This window comes from Syngnathus leptorhynchus, chromosome 19 (genome assembly GCF_054491065.1).
Source record: "Syngnathus leptorhynchus isolate UIUO chromosome 19, UIUO_Slep, whole genome shotgun sequence".
Taxonomy (NCBI): domain Eukaryota; kingdom Metazoa; phylum Chordata; class Actinopteri; order Syngnathiformes; family Syngnathidae; genus Syngnathus; species Syngnathus leptorhynchus.
In genome coordinates this window covers 1,498,329-1,515,613 of record NC_141213.1, presented here as the reverse complement: position 1 = coordinate 1,515,613, position 17,285 = coordinate 1,498,329, and the positions used below count along the sequence as shown (strand labels likewise).

Below are 17,285 nucleotides of genomic sequence, written 5' to 3'. Positions count from 1 at the left end.
CATTATCAGAACAAACCATTTTTAAGTCTCAAGTTGAACTACTTGATCACAGTCAATAAAAAGAGTCTAGGTGATTTATTAAGAAATTTAGATAAGAGCACAATTGCACAGTACAAATGAATCGCACATTGTTTATCAAGATGTAGTACAAGCCCAGTGTCCATACGGTGATTTGCAAATGATCCGTTCAAAAAAAAATATTTATGACCAAACAAATGATTTGGAATCGAATCATTATTGCTGTTTTAGTGCATACTGTACTTTTCATGACACTTTAGTTTAGTAATGTAAAAATGGCTCAATGTTGGTCGGGAGACCCGTCAGTGGTTACGCATTGATTTTTTTTGATTTTTTTTTTCAGTTTTCCTTGAGTTCGTGTTTGCTCAGTATTGCCACTAGAGGGCACACTTGTCCTTCTAACCTAACTGTCAACGAAACCGAGCAATCAAAGCTTTCCAACTGCTCCACAGTCAGTTTTAATCGTATTCCTCAATGAAAAAGAGAGCCCTGAATGGGCTAAACGCTGATCTGGAATCAGTTTCTGTCATTCACCACGTTCACATAAGCTAATCAGCTGATCGCCGCATGACAGGCAGGCTTGGCGCATGCGCAGTGGCGCACTCTGGCTGGAAGGAATATGGCAGCGTCCTGAGCGCCGTTGGGGGGGGCAATACGGCGTAAAGCGAGCACCTTTGGCACCCGAGCGGCTACAGCGAGAGGCGGCAGCTGCACACCGAGTAGGGCGGGGGGCCGAGGGACGTCTGGAATTCTCACCCTCTCGTGACTTGACAGGTAAACGTGTCCTTTGCGCCTCTCTCTTGGAGCCAGCTTGCCCATGTTAAATATGTAACTAGAGCCTGCTGCTAATGCGACTAGCTTAGCTGCCAAGTGATGCGCTAGCTAGCCGCTAGTTGTAGCATAACAAGATGGAGCTCCAAACTCACTTAGTGTTCGTAACATTCCATAAAAGCATCCTGGGCTTTGAAGTCGTCTTGTTTAAATGGCAATGCGGAGGCGACAGCGTTTAAGCTCGGATATTCATTAGTCAAGCTCCTAGGCCGCTTTGCAGTGGAGCAGTCTCGTTAACTTGTCTACTGATAAGCCAGGTGAGGAAAGGCTTGTCATAAGGGAACAAAATAAAATAGCATTCATTGCCCATAAAGGAAAAGAAGAAGCGAACAAACTACCAAAGTGGTTGCAAATGAATTGCCACAGCCTTCCTTGCAGAGCGATTTCTTCGTTAAACTGATAAATGGCAGAGACGCGTTTTGGTTTTAAGCCATCTTCAATGATTACATTTATATTGAACGGTTTACGTTTATGAATCAAATAACCACTTGCATTGTGGTAAATTTGTTCTGTTCTTTCAAAAAAAAGTTTACATTAAAGTACTTTTAGTGTGCGTTTGTAATTTGTATGTAATTTGCACCTTTTTTTTTTTTTACTGTTAGGGTTAGGCTGGAACAGTTTAAATTGCATTATCCAACCAATCTATTCAATGGGGGATATTCAAGTGTTCATATTCAATTGCTCATTGAAGTGTTTTGAGCAAGTAAGTCAAGTCGCCACTGTATACATTCTGCCAAGATGCACACAAGGCCAATTAAACGGCTAGTTGGGGTCACGAAAAGTCCCCCAACATCGGCCATTAATAACAAATCTCATTGGGAAGCCACTCAAGCTGTCAGGATGGACCTGGCATGTAAATGTTGTGTTCTTTTCTTCTTATGGTTCATTAAGACCTTGCTATTGATCCGCCTTTAGACAGGAAGCGCAGGCTGGCCCTGATATGGCTTGTCACGTGACTTGATCCCTTTTCAGCAGCCGATGAACAGACATTCCTTCATTTGGCTCGAGAGTAGAGGAAGGAAAGCCGGAGTCAGAGTTTTCCCGGATCCGGGCAGAATGCTGACATAGCCCCCCCCGCTCCCGTTTTGTCACTTTCATGCATTTTTAATAACATTTGTGCTCGAGGTGAAGGCTGCTGGAAGAGAGCATTTATCGAGGGAAAAGTCTTTTTATACAAACACTTTTTTTTATTTCTCAGTATTGATTCAATACATGATGTGTTTTAGTCCTGGGGAGCACTCAATTTATTCTTCAAGAGTACTCAGCATTTTGTGTTTCAATTTTTGCGAGGGTGTTTAACTCTCGGCGTTCTAATCGTGAGCAACATCCACGTAGGCTTTTCCCTCGTTTTAGTTGACAAGTCGTTGCTGTGTTATTGACCCTTGACCTTGTTATTTTACACTTGTAATCCATTCTGAGTGGCCTGATTGATTTCTACCCGATGGCAAAGGACAAGCCGCTTGGATGAGAATAGTTCAGCTGCGGTTTTTCCCGTGGTGGTGCAAAATGTCGAAGGGCAGCGTGAAGTGTGCACGCAAAGCTCGTAACAACAATTTGGAAAATGGCGTCGCGACGTTCCGACTTTGCGACTCGGCTCCGCTGCCAGAAAATGAGTGACTTGTTCCCCGTTCTCAACATTCCGCCGTCTGCTGTGCTCCTCAGGTCCTGCGAAAAGATGAATGTCTTGAAAGACAACAAGGACCTGGCCTGCTACTACACCACCAAGCACTCCTGGAGGGGGAAGTACGAGCTTTTCTTTCCTTATGGATTTCGCGAGGCGTCCCTGCCGGTTCACGTTTGCGTCGCGTGGCGGCGGCGACTGTTCTCTGGAAAGCTAAAAAACCGACTCGAGGCCTCCATCGTGTCACATCGTTCCCTATCGCGTCCGAGCGAAGGAGGAGAAGTCGTGTCCCGTGCGGGAAGTTGCATAACTTGCTACGTTATGAAATGCGACAAGTGGAAGGAAAAGCTTCTCGAACAAGAAACGTGAAGCGTGCGATCTCTAGGAGTCAGCACGAATGTCACGGCGGAAGTGCCTTCTTCATTTGTTCTTCACGCAGACGTGATTGAAGCCAACCTCCACCTTGTCAGTCGCGGCGACACTCGCGGCTCTGCTTGTGCTGAGGGCCTCGTGCGAGGCAACAACTGCCGATGTCAGCGTTTTGCCTGGTTAGCTCGCTTGTAAAGATCTGCTTGCTCATTAACCACCTTCTACCAAACTACACTTTTGTATCAGCACTCACATTGAATGATTAGAATAAGAGGTAATTCAAATTAGCATTCAAATATTAGCATGAGCATTTTACTCATCTAAGTCTGCTGGGGTTTTTTTTTTTTTTCCCTTCCAAGCTAGTATGCGCTGCAGAAGCGTTTTCTCAGAGGAGCCGATCGAGAGGCTAAACTGCGTTCAAGTGGCATGACACAAATCGGGAGGCGGGACGGGCCTCGGGCCACCCGCGTGTCTTCTCTGCCGCTGTTAAGTCGCCTTCATGGCAGTTCGCCCCCGCCACACCTCCTCGCCAAATGAGGATGTGCGAGCGTGAGAGAGAAGCCCAGTCAGCATGTTGAGCGTGAAGGAACACGCTGTGCACTTTTCAAATCGAGCCCTGTGACGGGCCAGACTGTGATAAATGGACATTAGGCGCTTTTATTGATTGCAATCACGCCTTACGACACACCTTGATTGGTTCATTTGATTTGACGCGGCAGACAGGAATTTGTTGCGCGCCTCAGTTTCTCACTTTCCGGCTCACGACGCGTTTTTGTTTTTCAGGTACAAGCGCGTCTTCTCTGTGGGCACGCACGGCATCACCACGTACAACCCCACCACGCTGGAAGTGACAAATCAGGTTAGCGACGGGCCTTCGCCACCCGGGTTCATGTTGGAAAATCTTTTGCCGCGTGGCTTGTTACCGAACTTGCGTTCATCGATTCGCCAGTGGCCTTATGGAGACATTTGTGGAATCGGGCCGGTGGGAAAAGGCCAGGGAACGGAGTTCAGCCTGACCTTCCGAAAAGGCACCGGCAAGAAGTCGGAGACACTCAAGTTCTCCACTGAGCATCGAACGGAGCTGCTCACCGAAGCACTGGTGAAGGCCAAAGCGCCGCGTGTTCGACCTCAGCGCCAGCGCCCTATGTCCTTACTCACCAGCTTTCCTTCATTCACAGAGATTCCGAACTGAATTTTCAGAAGGGAAAATCACTGGCAGGGTGAGTTGCCAAATGTCCATTTAGCAGTCAAAGGTGAGGAGATGGGCTTATATTTGCTCGCGTGTCGTCCGACAGCGGTACAATTGCTACAAGCACCACTGGAGCGACACGCGCAAGGCCATCAGCTTGGAGGTGACACCGGGCGGCATCGACCAGATCGACCCGCATACCAACCGGGTGCTGTGCTCCTACGACTACCGCAACGTGGAAGGCTTCGCCGAGACCTCCGACTACCAGGGCGGCTTCTGCATCCTTTACGGTGGCTTCGGCAGGCTGGTGCGTACGCCGAGATGCCAGGAAATGAGATTTCAAACGCTGTTCCGATCCGCCGATCATCCGGTTCGCCAAAGGAAAGCAGACGTTCACTATCGGGCATTCTCCCTCAGCATCTGTTTGCCTCGGAGCACCGCGACGACATCATCCGCAGCGCCATCGAGCACGCCGGCAACTTCATCGGCATCGTGCTCCGACTGCGGAAGGAGTCGCTCACCTTTGAGAGTTTTGTTACCGAGCGGCTTGGGAAGTACAGTTCGGACGAGAGCATCACCTCGCTGGCCGAGTTTGTGGTGCAGAAGATCACCCCGCGCCACACGGTCAGTCGAGGCTGGGCCCGCCGGATTATTTTATCTCTCCGCACGTGCCGCTTTCTTCTCCTTTACTTAAGCCGAGCGTCGTGTGACTTCCAGGAGCCCGTGAAACGCATCTTGGCGCTGACTGAGACGTGCTTGGTGGAGAGGGATCCGGCTTCCTACAACATTGTCACCATAAAGCCGTTCGAGGAGGTGCGGCGGCTGCTCATCTCTGTGTATGGGACACGTTTCTGGACGACACCATCAATCTGTGGAATTCTTTCTTGCAGGTGTTTGCACTCATTTGCGATGTCGACAACCCTCAAGTGTTTACAGTGGAATTCATCAGAGGCCAGATCAGGAAGTTCTCCTCCACTGAACGGTACGTATGCACGAGTTAGCATATTTCTAGCTTGATTCAACCCAATCCTGTGTCTGCCGCGTGGCATAACACCAGCGTTGTCTTGGCTCCGACCCGTTTAGGGATTCTCTTCTGGCCAGCCTGCTGGACGGCGTGCGCGCTTCGGGCAACAGGGACGTGTGCGTCAAGATGGCGCCCACGCGGCGCGGCCAGCGATGGGGCCTCCTGAGCATGCCCGTGGACGAGGAGGTGGAGAGTCTGCACCTCAAGTTCCTGGCTGCGCCTCCGAGTGAGTCGGATTCGGGATCCCGGATTTTTTTTTTCCTACATTTCTAGAAACTGCCAATATTGCAATTTTTTTTCATTTTATTGCTCAGATGGCAACTTTGCCGACGCAGTGTTCCGCTTCAACGCCAACATCTCCTACAGCGGCGTGTTGCACGCAGTCACACAAGACGTGAGTATGTTCAAGCCCGCCTGCGTCCGTCAGTTGCTCATCTTCTTTCTTCTCCTCTTTTCCAGGGTCTGTTTTCAGAGAACAAAGAGAAGCTGATCAACAACGCAGTCTTGGCACTTCTGTCGCAAGAGGCCGAGCTCCCCGCACTCAACGCCGAGCTGGAGAGCCACTTCCAGGCCATCCGCCGCCTGGTGGCCTCCAAGGCCGGCTTCCAGGCCTTCACTCAGCTGCCAAAGTAAGTATGAGAAGCTTTTCACATCGCATCAAAATGAGCAACGTCCCAAAGCGGTTTTCACCAATCCAGCCTTGGTCCCATCTTGATGTTTTTCAGGTTCCGGGAGAAATTAGGAGTAAAGACGGTGAAAGCTTTAAAGAGGAACAACAACGGCGTGACGCACGCTGCTATCGACATGCTTTGCGCCCTGATGTGTGTAAGTAGCGCCTCCTTGTCTTTGATTGCCCCGAGAGCCCTTGTGAAGACCTGGCGGCTCCTCCTCCAATCAGCCCATGCACGACGACTACGACCTGAGGCAGGAGCAGCTCAACAAGGCGTCCCTGCTGTCATCCAAGAAGTTCCTGGAAAACCTTCTTGAAAAATTCATCACCAATGTGGTCAGTGCATCGATGGCGATGCTCAACGTGAAGCGTGGCGTTCTTCCAACTGACTCCTTTTTCCCGCAGGACCAAGGAAGCGGAGCTTTGGTCATCAGTTCACTGCTGGACTTTTTAACCTTCGCCTTGTGCGCCCCCTACAGCGAGACCACCGAGGGCCAGCAGTTCGACATGCTGCTGGAGATGGTGGCCTCCAACGGACGCACGCTCTTCAAACTCTTCCAGGTCGCCCACGATTTCGTGACCTCTGACAAGCGTTTCAAAATAGACGGTCACATTTTATTTCCTTTTTCCACCTAGCACCCCTCTATGGCCATCGTCAAGGGAGCCGGCTTGGTGATGAAGGCCATCATTGAGGTAACGAGAAGAATGGTGTTTGAATCGCTTCGTTGGTGTGGTCACACTCTGACTTTGCCCCATCCAGGAAGGAGACAAAGAAATCGCCACCAAGATGCAGGAGCTGGCTTTGAGCGAGGGCGCCCTTCCTCGCCACCTGCATACCTCCTTGTTCACCATCAGCGCCGACCAAAGGATGCTCACCAACAGGTCGCAGCGAGCAAGCCCACGGCCATTGAAAGGTACCTGAAATTAAACCCGTCTTTTGCCCAACTCAGACAGCTGAGCCGTCACCTGGTGGGACTGTGGACCGCAGAGAACCCCGTCGCCATGAACCTCCTCAAGAGAATACTGGTAACATTTTCCCACTCATCGCCGCAGCCGAGTTTGATTCAGCGGCTGAACGTCTCCCGTGTCCAATTTGCAGCCGACGGGCCTACTGGCTTACATGGACAGTTCTGATTCAGTGCCGGAGAGAGACGTGGATCGAATGCACGTTCGAGATAACTTGAAAATGGCCACGGTAGGCTGACGACGTCATCCTCCACCTGCTCCCTTTTAGGAACTGATTTTTTTTTTCATCTCCCGGCGCAGGACCTACTTAACCGTAGCAAGGTCCCCGATTGGCAGCGGATAGCCGGCAAAGCAGCCAAAGAGGTGGAGAAGTTCGCCAAGGAGAAAGCCGATCTGGTCCTCATGCACTGGAGGGACAAGATGGGCATCGCTCAGAAGGAGGTGAGAGGAGCTTGTCGTCAGTCGGCTCGTGGCTGAACTCTTGAACGGCAACCCACATGGAGAAACAAACCAAAAAAAGTTGATTCATCAAACAATCACTCTTTGTTGTCTCCGCCCCTCCCCTCCCCTCTGCTGTCAAACTATTGTAGCAGGACAGAAATAACTTGGTGAGTGAAAGTTTGCATTTCCTACCTTTGTTTGCATCAGTGGCCTTGTTTGGGGTTCCATCTAGTCTTTTCTTCACCCTGAGACCGCCATCTGAAAATGTCTCTCCAAGTCGTCCATCTTGTCTCTTCACTCAATGCTTGTCTTCTACGCCGTACGCCATTTTTAATACGTAACACTGACACGATTTGTTTTTATTTACTTTTTTTGCATCTGGCTGCAGAATGCCAACCAAAAGCCTGTCATCCTGAGAAAACGACGACAGCGGATCAAGATCGAAGCCAACTGGGAGCTTTTTTACTACAGGTAGGCGGACCCATCCGTCCCAAGAACTCTAAAGTGCGTGTCATGGCAATGAAGAGTCATACCGTCCAATCAAGATTCCAGCTGGACCACGCCCGCTCCAACCTCATCTGGAATCTGAAGACCAGGGAGGAACTGCGGGATGCGCTGGAAGGCGAAATGCGTGCCTTCAACGTGGACCGCGAGCTTGGCAACGCCACCGTCATCTCCTGGAACCACCAAGAGTTTGAGGTACATTGTCATCTATTAAATGCGAGCTGGAGTCACAGCGGAAGCCCCTTCAAATTTGTTTGCAGGTGAAGTACGAGTGCCTTTCCGATGAGATCAAGATAGGCGACTATTACTTGCGCCTCCTGCTGGAGGAGGATGAAAACGCCGAATCCAGTGCCATCAAGAGATCGTAAGCCAAGCGACTCTTGTGATATTCCCGCTCTTTACGGCAAAGGTTGAGCGTTTTGCATCTCCATCTTGTAGGTACGAGTTCTTCAACGAGCTCTACCACCGCTTCCTGCTGACGCCCAAAGTCGCCATGAAGTGCCTGTGCCTCCAGGCGCTCACCATCGTGTACGGCAAGTGCTTCGAAGAGATTGGCCCCTTCACCGACACCAAATACATCGTGGGCATGCTGGATCGGGTGAGTCGGGTCGCCGGGAGCCCCGGGACGCTCGCTTTTGCCGTGCCCGAGTGACAACTTGTGTGTTTTGCAGTGTACGGACAAGCTGGAAAGAGACCGGCTCATCCTCTTCTTGAACAAGCTGATTCTCAACAGGGTGAGTGAGCCAAAGCCGCCGTCTCTTGCTCTCGCTCCTCTCTCGTGACTAACCACACTCCCGCAGAAAAACGTGAAAGACGTGATGGACTCTAACGGGGTGCGCATCATGGTGGACCTGCTCACCTTGGCCCATCTGCATACCAGCAGAGCCACGGTGCCGCTGCAGGTAAGCCCGTTTGTTTTAGCTTTGCAAGTGAGTCCAATGAGCGCGTGTTCTGATGTTTCCCCCCCCCCAGAGTAACGTCTTGGAAGCGTCCCCCGACATGAAGCGAGAGAGCGAGAAGGAGTGGTACTTTGGCAACGCAGACAAGGAAAGAAGAGGACCTTTCAGTTTTGAAGAGGTTTGCATTGCTTTTAATAAGTGACAAAAGACACAAGGATAGTTTTTGATAAGATCCATTTTCCGCCTGATCTGATTGCAGATGCAGGAGTTTTGGACGACAGGCGTCCTGACGGCCAAGACGCGCTGCTGGGCCCAGGGCATGGACGGCTGGCGCCCCCTGCAGGCCGTGCCGCAGCTCAAGTGGTGCCTGCTGGCCACCGGGCAGGCGGTGATGAACGAGACAGACTTGGCGACTCTCATTCTCAACATGCTCATCACCATGTGCTCCTACTACCCCAGCAGGTCTTTAGAGGATGATAGAAATCAATCATGAATTCATTCATAAAACAATTCCTTCATTTCTTGCAGGGATCAAGATAATGCCATTATTCGCCCATTACCAAAGATCAAGAGGATGATAAGTGACAGCGCTTGCTTGCCTCATATTGTGCAGGTAAAATGGGAATCACCCAGTATAGTCACCCTTTAGTCTTTCAAATGTTCGACTTTCTTTGTTTGTTTTTTTTAGCTTCTCCTGACCTTTGACCCCATCCTGGTGGAGAAGGTGGCCAACGTGCTGTACCTGGTGATGCAGGACAACCCCAACTTGCAGCGGCTCTACTTGACCGGAGTCTTCTTCTTCATCATGATGTACACGGGCTCCAACGTGCTTCCCGTGGCAAGGTACAAAAAAAGCACCTCTCTTGACCTGCTTGGATGTTACGCTGGTCTCGGTGTCATGACGTCAACATTTTCTGTCCTTTTAGGTTCCTGAAGTACACTCACTTGAAACAAGCCTTTAAATCTGAAGAGGTAAAGACATGATTTTTTTGAAAACAGTGACCTCTTGCCAAAGAATCAAAAGCTGGTGACTTCTTTACATTTGAGTCTAACCGAATGACCCCTGCCCGTGTTTTTAGTCCAAAGGTCAGGACATCGTGCAGCGCAGCGTTCTCGGACCGGCCCTTCCCGAAGCCATGGTGTGCTACCTGGAGAACTACGAGGCCGAGCGCTTCTCTGAGATCTTCCTGGGAGAATTCGACACCCCCGAGGCCATCTGGAGCTGCGAGATGAGGTCAGGAGCCAATCTCCTCACCTGACCGAGGCTGCGGACAGACTTTCACAATGTCTGTGTGTCAGGCGGATGATGATCGAGAAGATAGCCGCGCATATTGCCGACTTCAGCCCAAGGCTGCAGAGCAACACGCGTGCCCTCTACCAGTACTGCCCCATCCCCGTCGTCAGCTTCCCTCAGCTGGACAACGAGCTCTTCTGCAACATCTACTACCTCCGACACCTGTGCGACACCGTCCACTTCCCCGACTGGCCTATTCGAGATGCCGTATGTGCCTTTTCTCGCTTGCCTCTTCTTTTGGAGGAAAAACATTTGTTTCATCACCCTTCGTTACCCTTCTAGGTGAAGCTGCTGAAAGACACACTTGACGCATGGAAGAGGGAGGTGGAGAAGAAGCCCCCCTCCATGTCAATAGATGACGCTTACGAAGTTCTCAACCTCCCCAAAGGACAAGGGATGTGAGTCAATTTGCTCCACTCTGAAACAAGTGCTAGCCTTGGACTGCCAAGTCATCATAATATCCCCCCCCCCCCCCCCTTTTTTTTTTTTTTCCTCGAAAGTCACGAGGAGAGCAAAATCAGAAAGGCTTACTTCAGGCTGGCGCAGAAGTACCATCCAGACAAGAATCCTGATGGAAGGGTGTGTGGGTTTTATTTATTTTTCCTTGTGCACTATGCTCACTGCCATGTTTTTTACATTCCCACGTGTTTTTATTTCCACTCTTTCAGGACATGTTTGAGAAAGTCAACAAGGCCTACGAGTTCCTTTGCACAAAGTCGGCACGGGTCCTCGACGGCCCCGACCCGGAAAACATCATCCTCATCCTCAAGACCCAAAGCATCCTTTTCAACCGGCACAAAGACGGTATAAATGCTGCCCCCATACCTTTGTTGTGCTCGTCCCCCGTTGTGAACCTGAGGCCCTTTTCCCCCCAAATAGATCTGGAGCCCTACAAGTACGCCGGTTACCCCATGCTCATCAAAACCATCACCATGGAGACGCAAGATGACCAGCTCTTCTCCAAGACCTCGCCGCTCCTGCCTGCTGCCGCCGAACTGGCCTTTCACACCGTCAACTGCTCGGCGCTCAACGCCGAGGAGCTGCGGCGCGAGAATGGAATCGAGGTTGCCTTCTTTTCTCGTTTGTTTCAAATATATGCGAGGTGCAGAGCCATGTAGGATCGTGATGTTCCTCAGGTGTTGCTGGAGGCGTTTTCCCGCTGCGTCTCCGTGTTGACTGCGTCCAGCAAGGCGGACGACATGGCCGTTCAGGTACGTAGCGCCAGATCCGTCTTGCTTTGCTGTCTATTTACAAAAAAAAAAAACGTGTGTCAGGTGTGCGGGCACATCTGCAAGTGCTACAGCGTGGCGGCGCAATTTGAGGAATGCCGAGAAAAGATGATCGAACTGCCCTACATCATCAGAGACCTCTGTCACATTTTGTACTACGGAAAGGTGAGCAATCAAAATGGCCGCCAGTTAATAATGTGAAATCTATTCATTATCATTGCTTCTAAAAATATTCACGCTACGTGCTTTGGTCGTCCTCCCCCAGGGTCTCCCCAAAACAGCAGCCTTGGCCGTGCAGTGCGTCAGCTCCTTTGCGGTGGACTTCTTCCTGCAGACGCAACTGTATCACGCCGGCGTGCTCTGGCACTTGCTGGTGCACCTCTTCAACTACGACTACACACTGGAGGAGAGCGGCGTCCAGACCAGCCAGGACACCAACCAGCAGGAGGTGGCCAACTACCTAGCCAAGCTCAGCCTGGTGTCCCTCAGCCGCCTGGGGGGCTACCTGCCGTTGCCGCGCGGCCTCGACGGCGGCGACCTCGCGCCGGAGACCAACGGAGTAGAAAGCATCCCCCCGGAGAACCCCAGCATCCGCAAAAGCCTGGCCGCTTTGCTGACACCGTACATATCCAGGAAGCTGGGAACGGGATCTTCAGCCGAGGTCGGTTGAACCATCGGAGAGGCCAGGCGGCACTGCTGCAGGCGGGTCTCTCACATCCTGCTTTCTTTTGAAGGTCTTGAAACTGCTGAACAGCAACACGGAGAACCCCTACCTCATCTGGAACAACGGTACGAGAGCCGAGCTTCTCGAGTTCTTGGAGGGTCAACAAGAGGACAACATTAAAAGAGTAAGCGTGACGGTGGTGCTTCACTGCGAGTGAAATAGCGGAGAGCGCATCGGCTTTGAGTTTCCTCTGGGGTTTTCCTCTTTATTCCTCACAGATTCCAAAGACTTATTTATTATATGATCCCTGATTAGCTTTTTACGTTAATGTTCTTTATCCTGGCCACGCAGGCGTTTCCCGGTGAGAGCGAGGCAGGCGCTAGTCAGTCTAGAGAGGATCACCAGGCCTGGCTCAGCCCCAGTAGAGAAAGATGGCATCAGGAAGGAAAGGCAAAAGCAATGCAGACAGAAAAAGCAGGGAGAGAGCAAGGAGATGCGGGAAGCCACTCAGAGGGAGATGGAGTTGACATTATGTTTCATGACAAAACAAAACCGGCCCACTCTAAAGTGTCGGTGGGCTTTTGGCATTCGGGACAAGTGACAGTTTCATCCGGTGTGATTAGTGAGCAGGTTGGTATTTTGATCAAAAAAATTCTTTTATTGATTATTCTCAAATGGCTTTTTAGGGTTACGGTGTGGTTTTCAGCCGCAGGTCACCCGCGACTCATGAGAACGAGGTCTTGAGAAAACAGACGGATGGATGTCGCCTGACCTCGCTCTCTTTGTCTATGCGCAGGGGGAGAACGACGAGAGCTTCGGTGCGGAATTTACGTTTAGCGAGCACAGCAAAGAGCTCATCGTCGGCGAGATCTTTGTGCGTGTTTACAACGAGCAACCGACGTTCCCACTCGAGGTAAGCACTTCTTGCATATATTTTCTTTAAGAAACCAAATAATGCAGGAGCTTCGTTTCACCCCCCCCCCCTTGCATCCAGCATCCCAAAGCATTTGCCGCGAGCCTGCTGGACTACGTGGGCTCGCAGGCGCAGTACCTGCACACGCTGCTGGCCATGAGCCAAAGCAACAAGGTGGAGTCGCAGCAGCACGCCGAGCGTCTCCGCTTTGCCGAGATGGCTCTGGAGGCTCTCCGCAACGTCATCAAGAACAACCCCGGTGAGACGCCGCGCCGCTTTGACTCGTCACCGACCCTGAAGCCGGTTCTGACGCAAGGCCTCCCCTCAGGTTCTGAGACCGAGTGCATCGGCCATTTCAAGTTGCTCTTCTCGCTGCTGCGGGTTCACGGCGCCGGCAGGGTGCAACAGCTCGTGCTGGAGGTACAAAAAAAAAACGCCAAACGAAGAACAACTCGAACGTGTACAACGGCCCGGCGCTTCATCCGTCTCCGCTTTTGCGACAGGTCGTCAACACGGTGACGTCCAATCAAGAATGCGTGAGCAATATTGCTGAGTCGCTGGTGCTGTCCAACCTCCTCTTGCTGCTGCACTCCCTCCCATCAAGTAAGACAACAACCCGTGACAAAATCTATCTTTTGATTTGATTTCATTGTCTGCATGTCTTCTTCCAGGCAGGCAAATGGTGTTGGAAACGCTCCATGCTTTGACATCCAACACCAAAATAGTCAAAGAAGCTATGGCCAAAGGTCTGTTGTCAACCTTTTCTTTCTTTTTTTTCTTGTCAAGTGCGTTGTTCTCCCCCATCACTATTCATTGTTTTTTTTTTCTTCTCACAGGGGCTCTCATCTACTTGCTCGATCTCTTCTGCAACTGCACGCACCCTCAGGTTCGCACACAGACGGCTGAGCTATTCTCCAAAATGACTTCGGACAAGCTGGTCGGACCCAAGGTGGGTTATGGTGAAGAAACATCCATCTGCGTGAAATGATGTTTTATTTCCTTACCTTTTCCTTCCTCCACCCGCCAGGTCCGCCTGACTCTGATCCGTTTTCTCCCGAGCGTGTTCATGGACGCCATGCGGGACAACGCCGAGGCGGCCGTCCACATCTTTGAGGGAACGCACGAGAATCCCGAACTCATCTGGAACGACAGCTCCCGCGAGACCGTGTCCACCACCGTGCGGGAAATGATGCTTGAGTAAGTGCCCACAGTCGAAAGGCGAACTTTGCAAAATAAGAGGAGGCCAGCCAAAGAGGTCAAATCTGTTTGTGTTTTTTTTTTTTTTTTTCAGGCACTTTAAACAGCAGAAGGATAATCCTGACATCAACTGGAAAGTAAGTGCCTGCACGCCATTCAGGAAGCTGGCCATGAATTGTTTGAGAAGTTTGTGTGGAATGTTTGTATAGCAAACTACGAGTACTATTATTAGCACAACTACTTTAACGACCTCTAATATTACTACTACCGTGAAACTTGGATGCCACGCTGCCTCTCAGGTTTTTCTTGGTACTACAACAACAAAGCCGACAGAGAGCAGGAAGCACACTCATGCCATTTCTTGTCACGAGTGTGAGTCCCACATTTTCTCAGTGACTCGTGTGTTTTGTGCTTAGCTGCCAGAGGACTTCACTGTGGCCTACGGAGCCGGCCAGGGTGAGCTGGAAGTGGGCGGAGTCTTTTTGCGCATCTTTATCGCGCAGCCCGGCTGGGTGCTGCGCAAGCCTCGCGACTTCCTGGTCGCGCTCTTGGAGACGCTGACGGAGCTGCTGGAGAAGAACAATCCCAACGTGAGCTCGGCACAGTTCCCCCCCCCAAAAAAAAAAAAATCACTTTTTGCACTGATTCCTAAAATGTGCTCTCAGGGGGAGGCGCTGGAGACGGTCACCACGGCAGCCGTGTGTCTGTTCAGTACTCAGGCGCAGCTGGCTGATCAGGTTCCTCCACTAGGTCACTTGCCTCGCATCTTAGCCGCGCTCAACCACAAGAACAACGCCATTCCCAAGAGCTCCATCCGCCTCATCCACGTGCTCTCGGATAACGAGGTACGGAAGCAGCTTAGCCACCATCTTCACGTGAAGACTGTACGGACGACCTCGTTGTTTGTGTTTTTCTAGCTCTGCGTGCGCTCCATGTCCGCCCTGGAGGCCATCGGTCCGCTGATGACCGGAATGAAGGCCCGCGCGGACATGGCCGGGCTGGCCTGCGAGGCGCTGAACCGCATGTTCCAGAAAGAGCAGACTGAATTGGTGGCTCAGGTAACCACGCTCTGCCGCATGGCACCCGGTGTCCCAAACGAGACGTTGACGCTATTCCCACCGCTCAGGCTCTCCGAGTGGACCTAGTTCCGTACCTCCTGAAGCTCCTGGAAGGAATCGGCCTGGAGACTGTGGACAACCCGTCGGCTACCAAGGCCCAAATCGTGAAGGCGCTCAAATCCATGACACGCAGTCTGCAATACGGAGAACAGGTCTGGGGTTTTGGCTTCACTACTGCTAGCACCTACAATGCGTTAAGATGTGGGACATAATTGATTTTTAAAACAAACAGCTAATGTCTGGTTCTCAAGTGTCTCCTCGCTTCCCAGGTGAACGAGATCTTGGCCAAGTCCTCCGTGTGGAGTGCCTTTAAAGACCAGAAACACGATCTCTTCATTAATGAGTCTCAGACCGCAGGCTACCTGACAGGTAGGGTATTTTCTAGTCATTCATTCCGCTTGACAACTGGCTCAAAAGGTAAGGTGGGGCTTGCTTACTGCTTTTCCTGGAAACAAGTGCTTTGCTGTTGAAGCCAAAAACTTCCTTTCTCCAAAATACCTGAATTTCCTGCCTCTGCCTTTTCCCGTCCTCTCTTCTCTGTCCCCATCTACGTTTCCTCCTCAGGGGTGTCCACTCCCTCTCTCCTGGCGGCCAGCAGCCCACTGCGAGGGGGGCTCTAGACTCCCCAGCTGGGCCCTCAGAGCCCTCCTCTCTGTTGCACTAATGCAGGTAGACTCGCGGACTCCTCACGGCCTGCCCTTTGACTCTTCACCATTCCATTCCCTTCTTGCCACCTTCTTGCCACGCCCACTTTAACCACACTTAACATGGATATTTGCAAAGCGACAGCGGGCCTCGTCCAATGTCTAAGCCTCTGAGGTTCAACAATGAGCTGGTTTTTTTCCTGATAATGGCGGTTAGCTTGATCAGCTTTAGCTATTGCGATGGTCGCTTGTCCTAAAATAGGCACCGTATCATCCCGTAACCATGCGGTCCAAAGAGCAAATTTGGACGTCAGTTGATGTGTCATTCCGACTCCCACAGGGCCAGGAGTAGCCGGTTACCTCACGGCAGCAGGCAGCGGCACCACCGTACTGCCTAGCGGCCCGCCCCCGGTGGACAGCGATCAAGGCTGACGGAGGCGGCCACACACTCGCAATAGCCACAGTCAGGCTCAGCCACCCTGTTTGGCTCCCCCCCCCCCCTCACCCTACACGCACGAGGGGAGCGCAGATGGGGAGGATGATGTCGCTGACTCCTCCCCATATCGCCCATCTGCCCTCTCTGACCGGCACCCGCGTAAATCGTTTGAAATTGTCTTAACAGGTGGGCCACGTTTTGTTTTTCGTGACAACACCTTTCTTCCGATGAAAAAGCAGAAGAGTTTACTTTTTGTATGAATCTATTTTTTACCGTAGATTTTCTTCTGTTTTTCCCATGGGAAAAACATTGGAAGACTGTCATTAGTTGATTTTGTCTCTTCTCCTTTCAGTCATCTTGCAATGTCCCAATTGGCTCCACTGGCCCCCCCCTCCAAATTGTCAGACTCAATCTCGGAGTTTTACGATAGGGAATTGCAAATGAGATTTGTCCTTTTTCTGTAAATGCTGCCGTTTTGACCTCTATTCCGACTTCATTCCATAGTTGCCCCCTCAATTTTATAAAATAATTTCCCAATCCCCAGAATGAGAAACAAGCACTAGAATATTTATAAGTGAATAACAACTTCAACTTGAAATGAGGTTCTGATATGTTGACAGGATGAATTATGTTTGAGTCTGTGTGAAAGACTAGTGCAGTTTGTGACAAGTTCAATGTAATATTACGTATATAAACTTTCTATATTGAATGTACATTAAAACAATGAATCAGTCGCACTTGTACATAAAATTTTAAGAATAAAAGGGAACCCACAGTATTGTTCATTTGTCTTGTTTCCATATATTCGACAGTTAATTTAAAATGTGATTTATGGAATAATTTGACCCTTTATTAAAGAAGGTTTTGTTTGTAGTTATAAGAAAAAATAATCGAACGCGCAACCGCACTGCGGTGGTCCCATTATTGTGACAGAGCGGCCGCTGAAATTTAGAAAATATTTTTAAAGTCCTGATTTGTTTGAATACCGAATTGTTCGAGAACAGGGACGTTCAAAAACCAGGGCTCCATTGTACTATATGGTCCATTCTAATAATGTGCATTCCAATTCTTTTACGTGAACAAAATCTTTAGAATCAGTTCACTCTAAAGATTCGTTCAAACGTCCCCCCCCCCCACACTGATCCTTTTTTTGTTTTGTTTTTTTATAAATTGTTTTTTTTTATTAATCAAAAATCAAAGTGCATATCCTCCATTCACGTTCGTGAACGGGAAGTTACGTCATTTTCTTCTTCGTTTT

The 17,285-nt window shown here is 50.5% G+C and overlaps 1 protein-coding gene across 2 annotated transcripts; it reads left to right on the top strand.

Moving 5' to 3' along the window:
* The first annotated feature begins 643 nt into the window (after nt 1-643).
* Nucleotides 644-16,810, top strand: dnajc13 (dnaJ homolog subfamily C member 13). Of its 2 annotated transcripts, none has more exons than XM_085938805.1 (56): nt 644-792; nt 2,512-2,592; nt 3,623-3,698; nt 3,789-3,938; nt 4,018-4,059; nt 4,135-4,335; nt 4,446-4,652; nt 4,746-4,841; nt 4,919-5,010; nt 5,112-5,278; nt 5,367-5,446; nt 5,512-5,681; nt 5,778-5,877; nt 5,951-6,058; nt 6,128-6,283; nt 6,359-6,415; nt 6,483-6,604; nt 6,673-6,748; nt 6,822-6,917; nt 6,989-7,129; nt 7,282-7,296; nt 7,518-7,600; nt 7,675-7,828; nt 7,894-7,997; nt 8,072-8,231; nt 8,305-8,367; nt 8,434-8,535; nt 8,606-8,710; nt 8,792-8,994; nt 9,061-9,145; nt 9,221-9,375; nt 9,459-9,504; nt 9,612-9,766; nt 9,832-10,033; nt 10,109-10,224; nt 10,327-10,405; nt 10,495-10,630; nt 10,706-10,890; nt 10,963-11,037; nt 11,101-11,220; nt 11,321-11,716; nt 11,790-11,903; nt 12,516-12,632; nt 12,714-12,891; nt 12,961-13,052; nt 13,136-13,235; nt 13,304-13,378; nt 13,469-13,581; nt 13,660-13,829; nt 13,924-13,966; nt 14,246-14,419; nt 14,495-14,674; nt 14,747-14,887; nt 14,956-15,099; nt 15,217-15,316; nt 15,932-16,810. In XM_085938805.1, exons 2-56 carry the CDS (start codon nt 2,525-2,527, stop codon nt 16,021-16,023), a joined length of 6,777 nt encoding a protein of 2,258 aa, XP_085794931.1. In that variant the 5' UTR covers nt 644-792; nt 2,512-2,524; the 3' UTR covers nt 16,024-16,810. The 2 variants fall into 2 exon arrangements, with proteins under 2 accessions (XP_085794931.1, XP_085794930.1); XM_085938804.1 differs by having other exon boundaries at nt 7,279-7,296.
* Nucleotides 16,811-17,285: the final 475 nt, after the last annotated feature.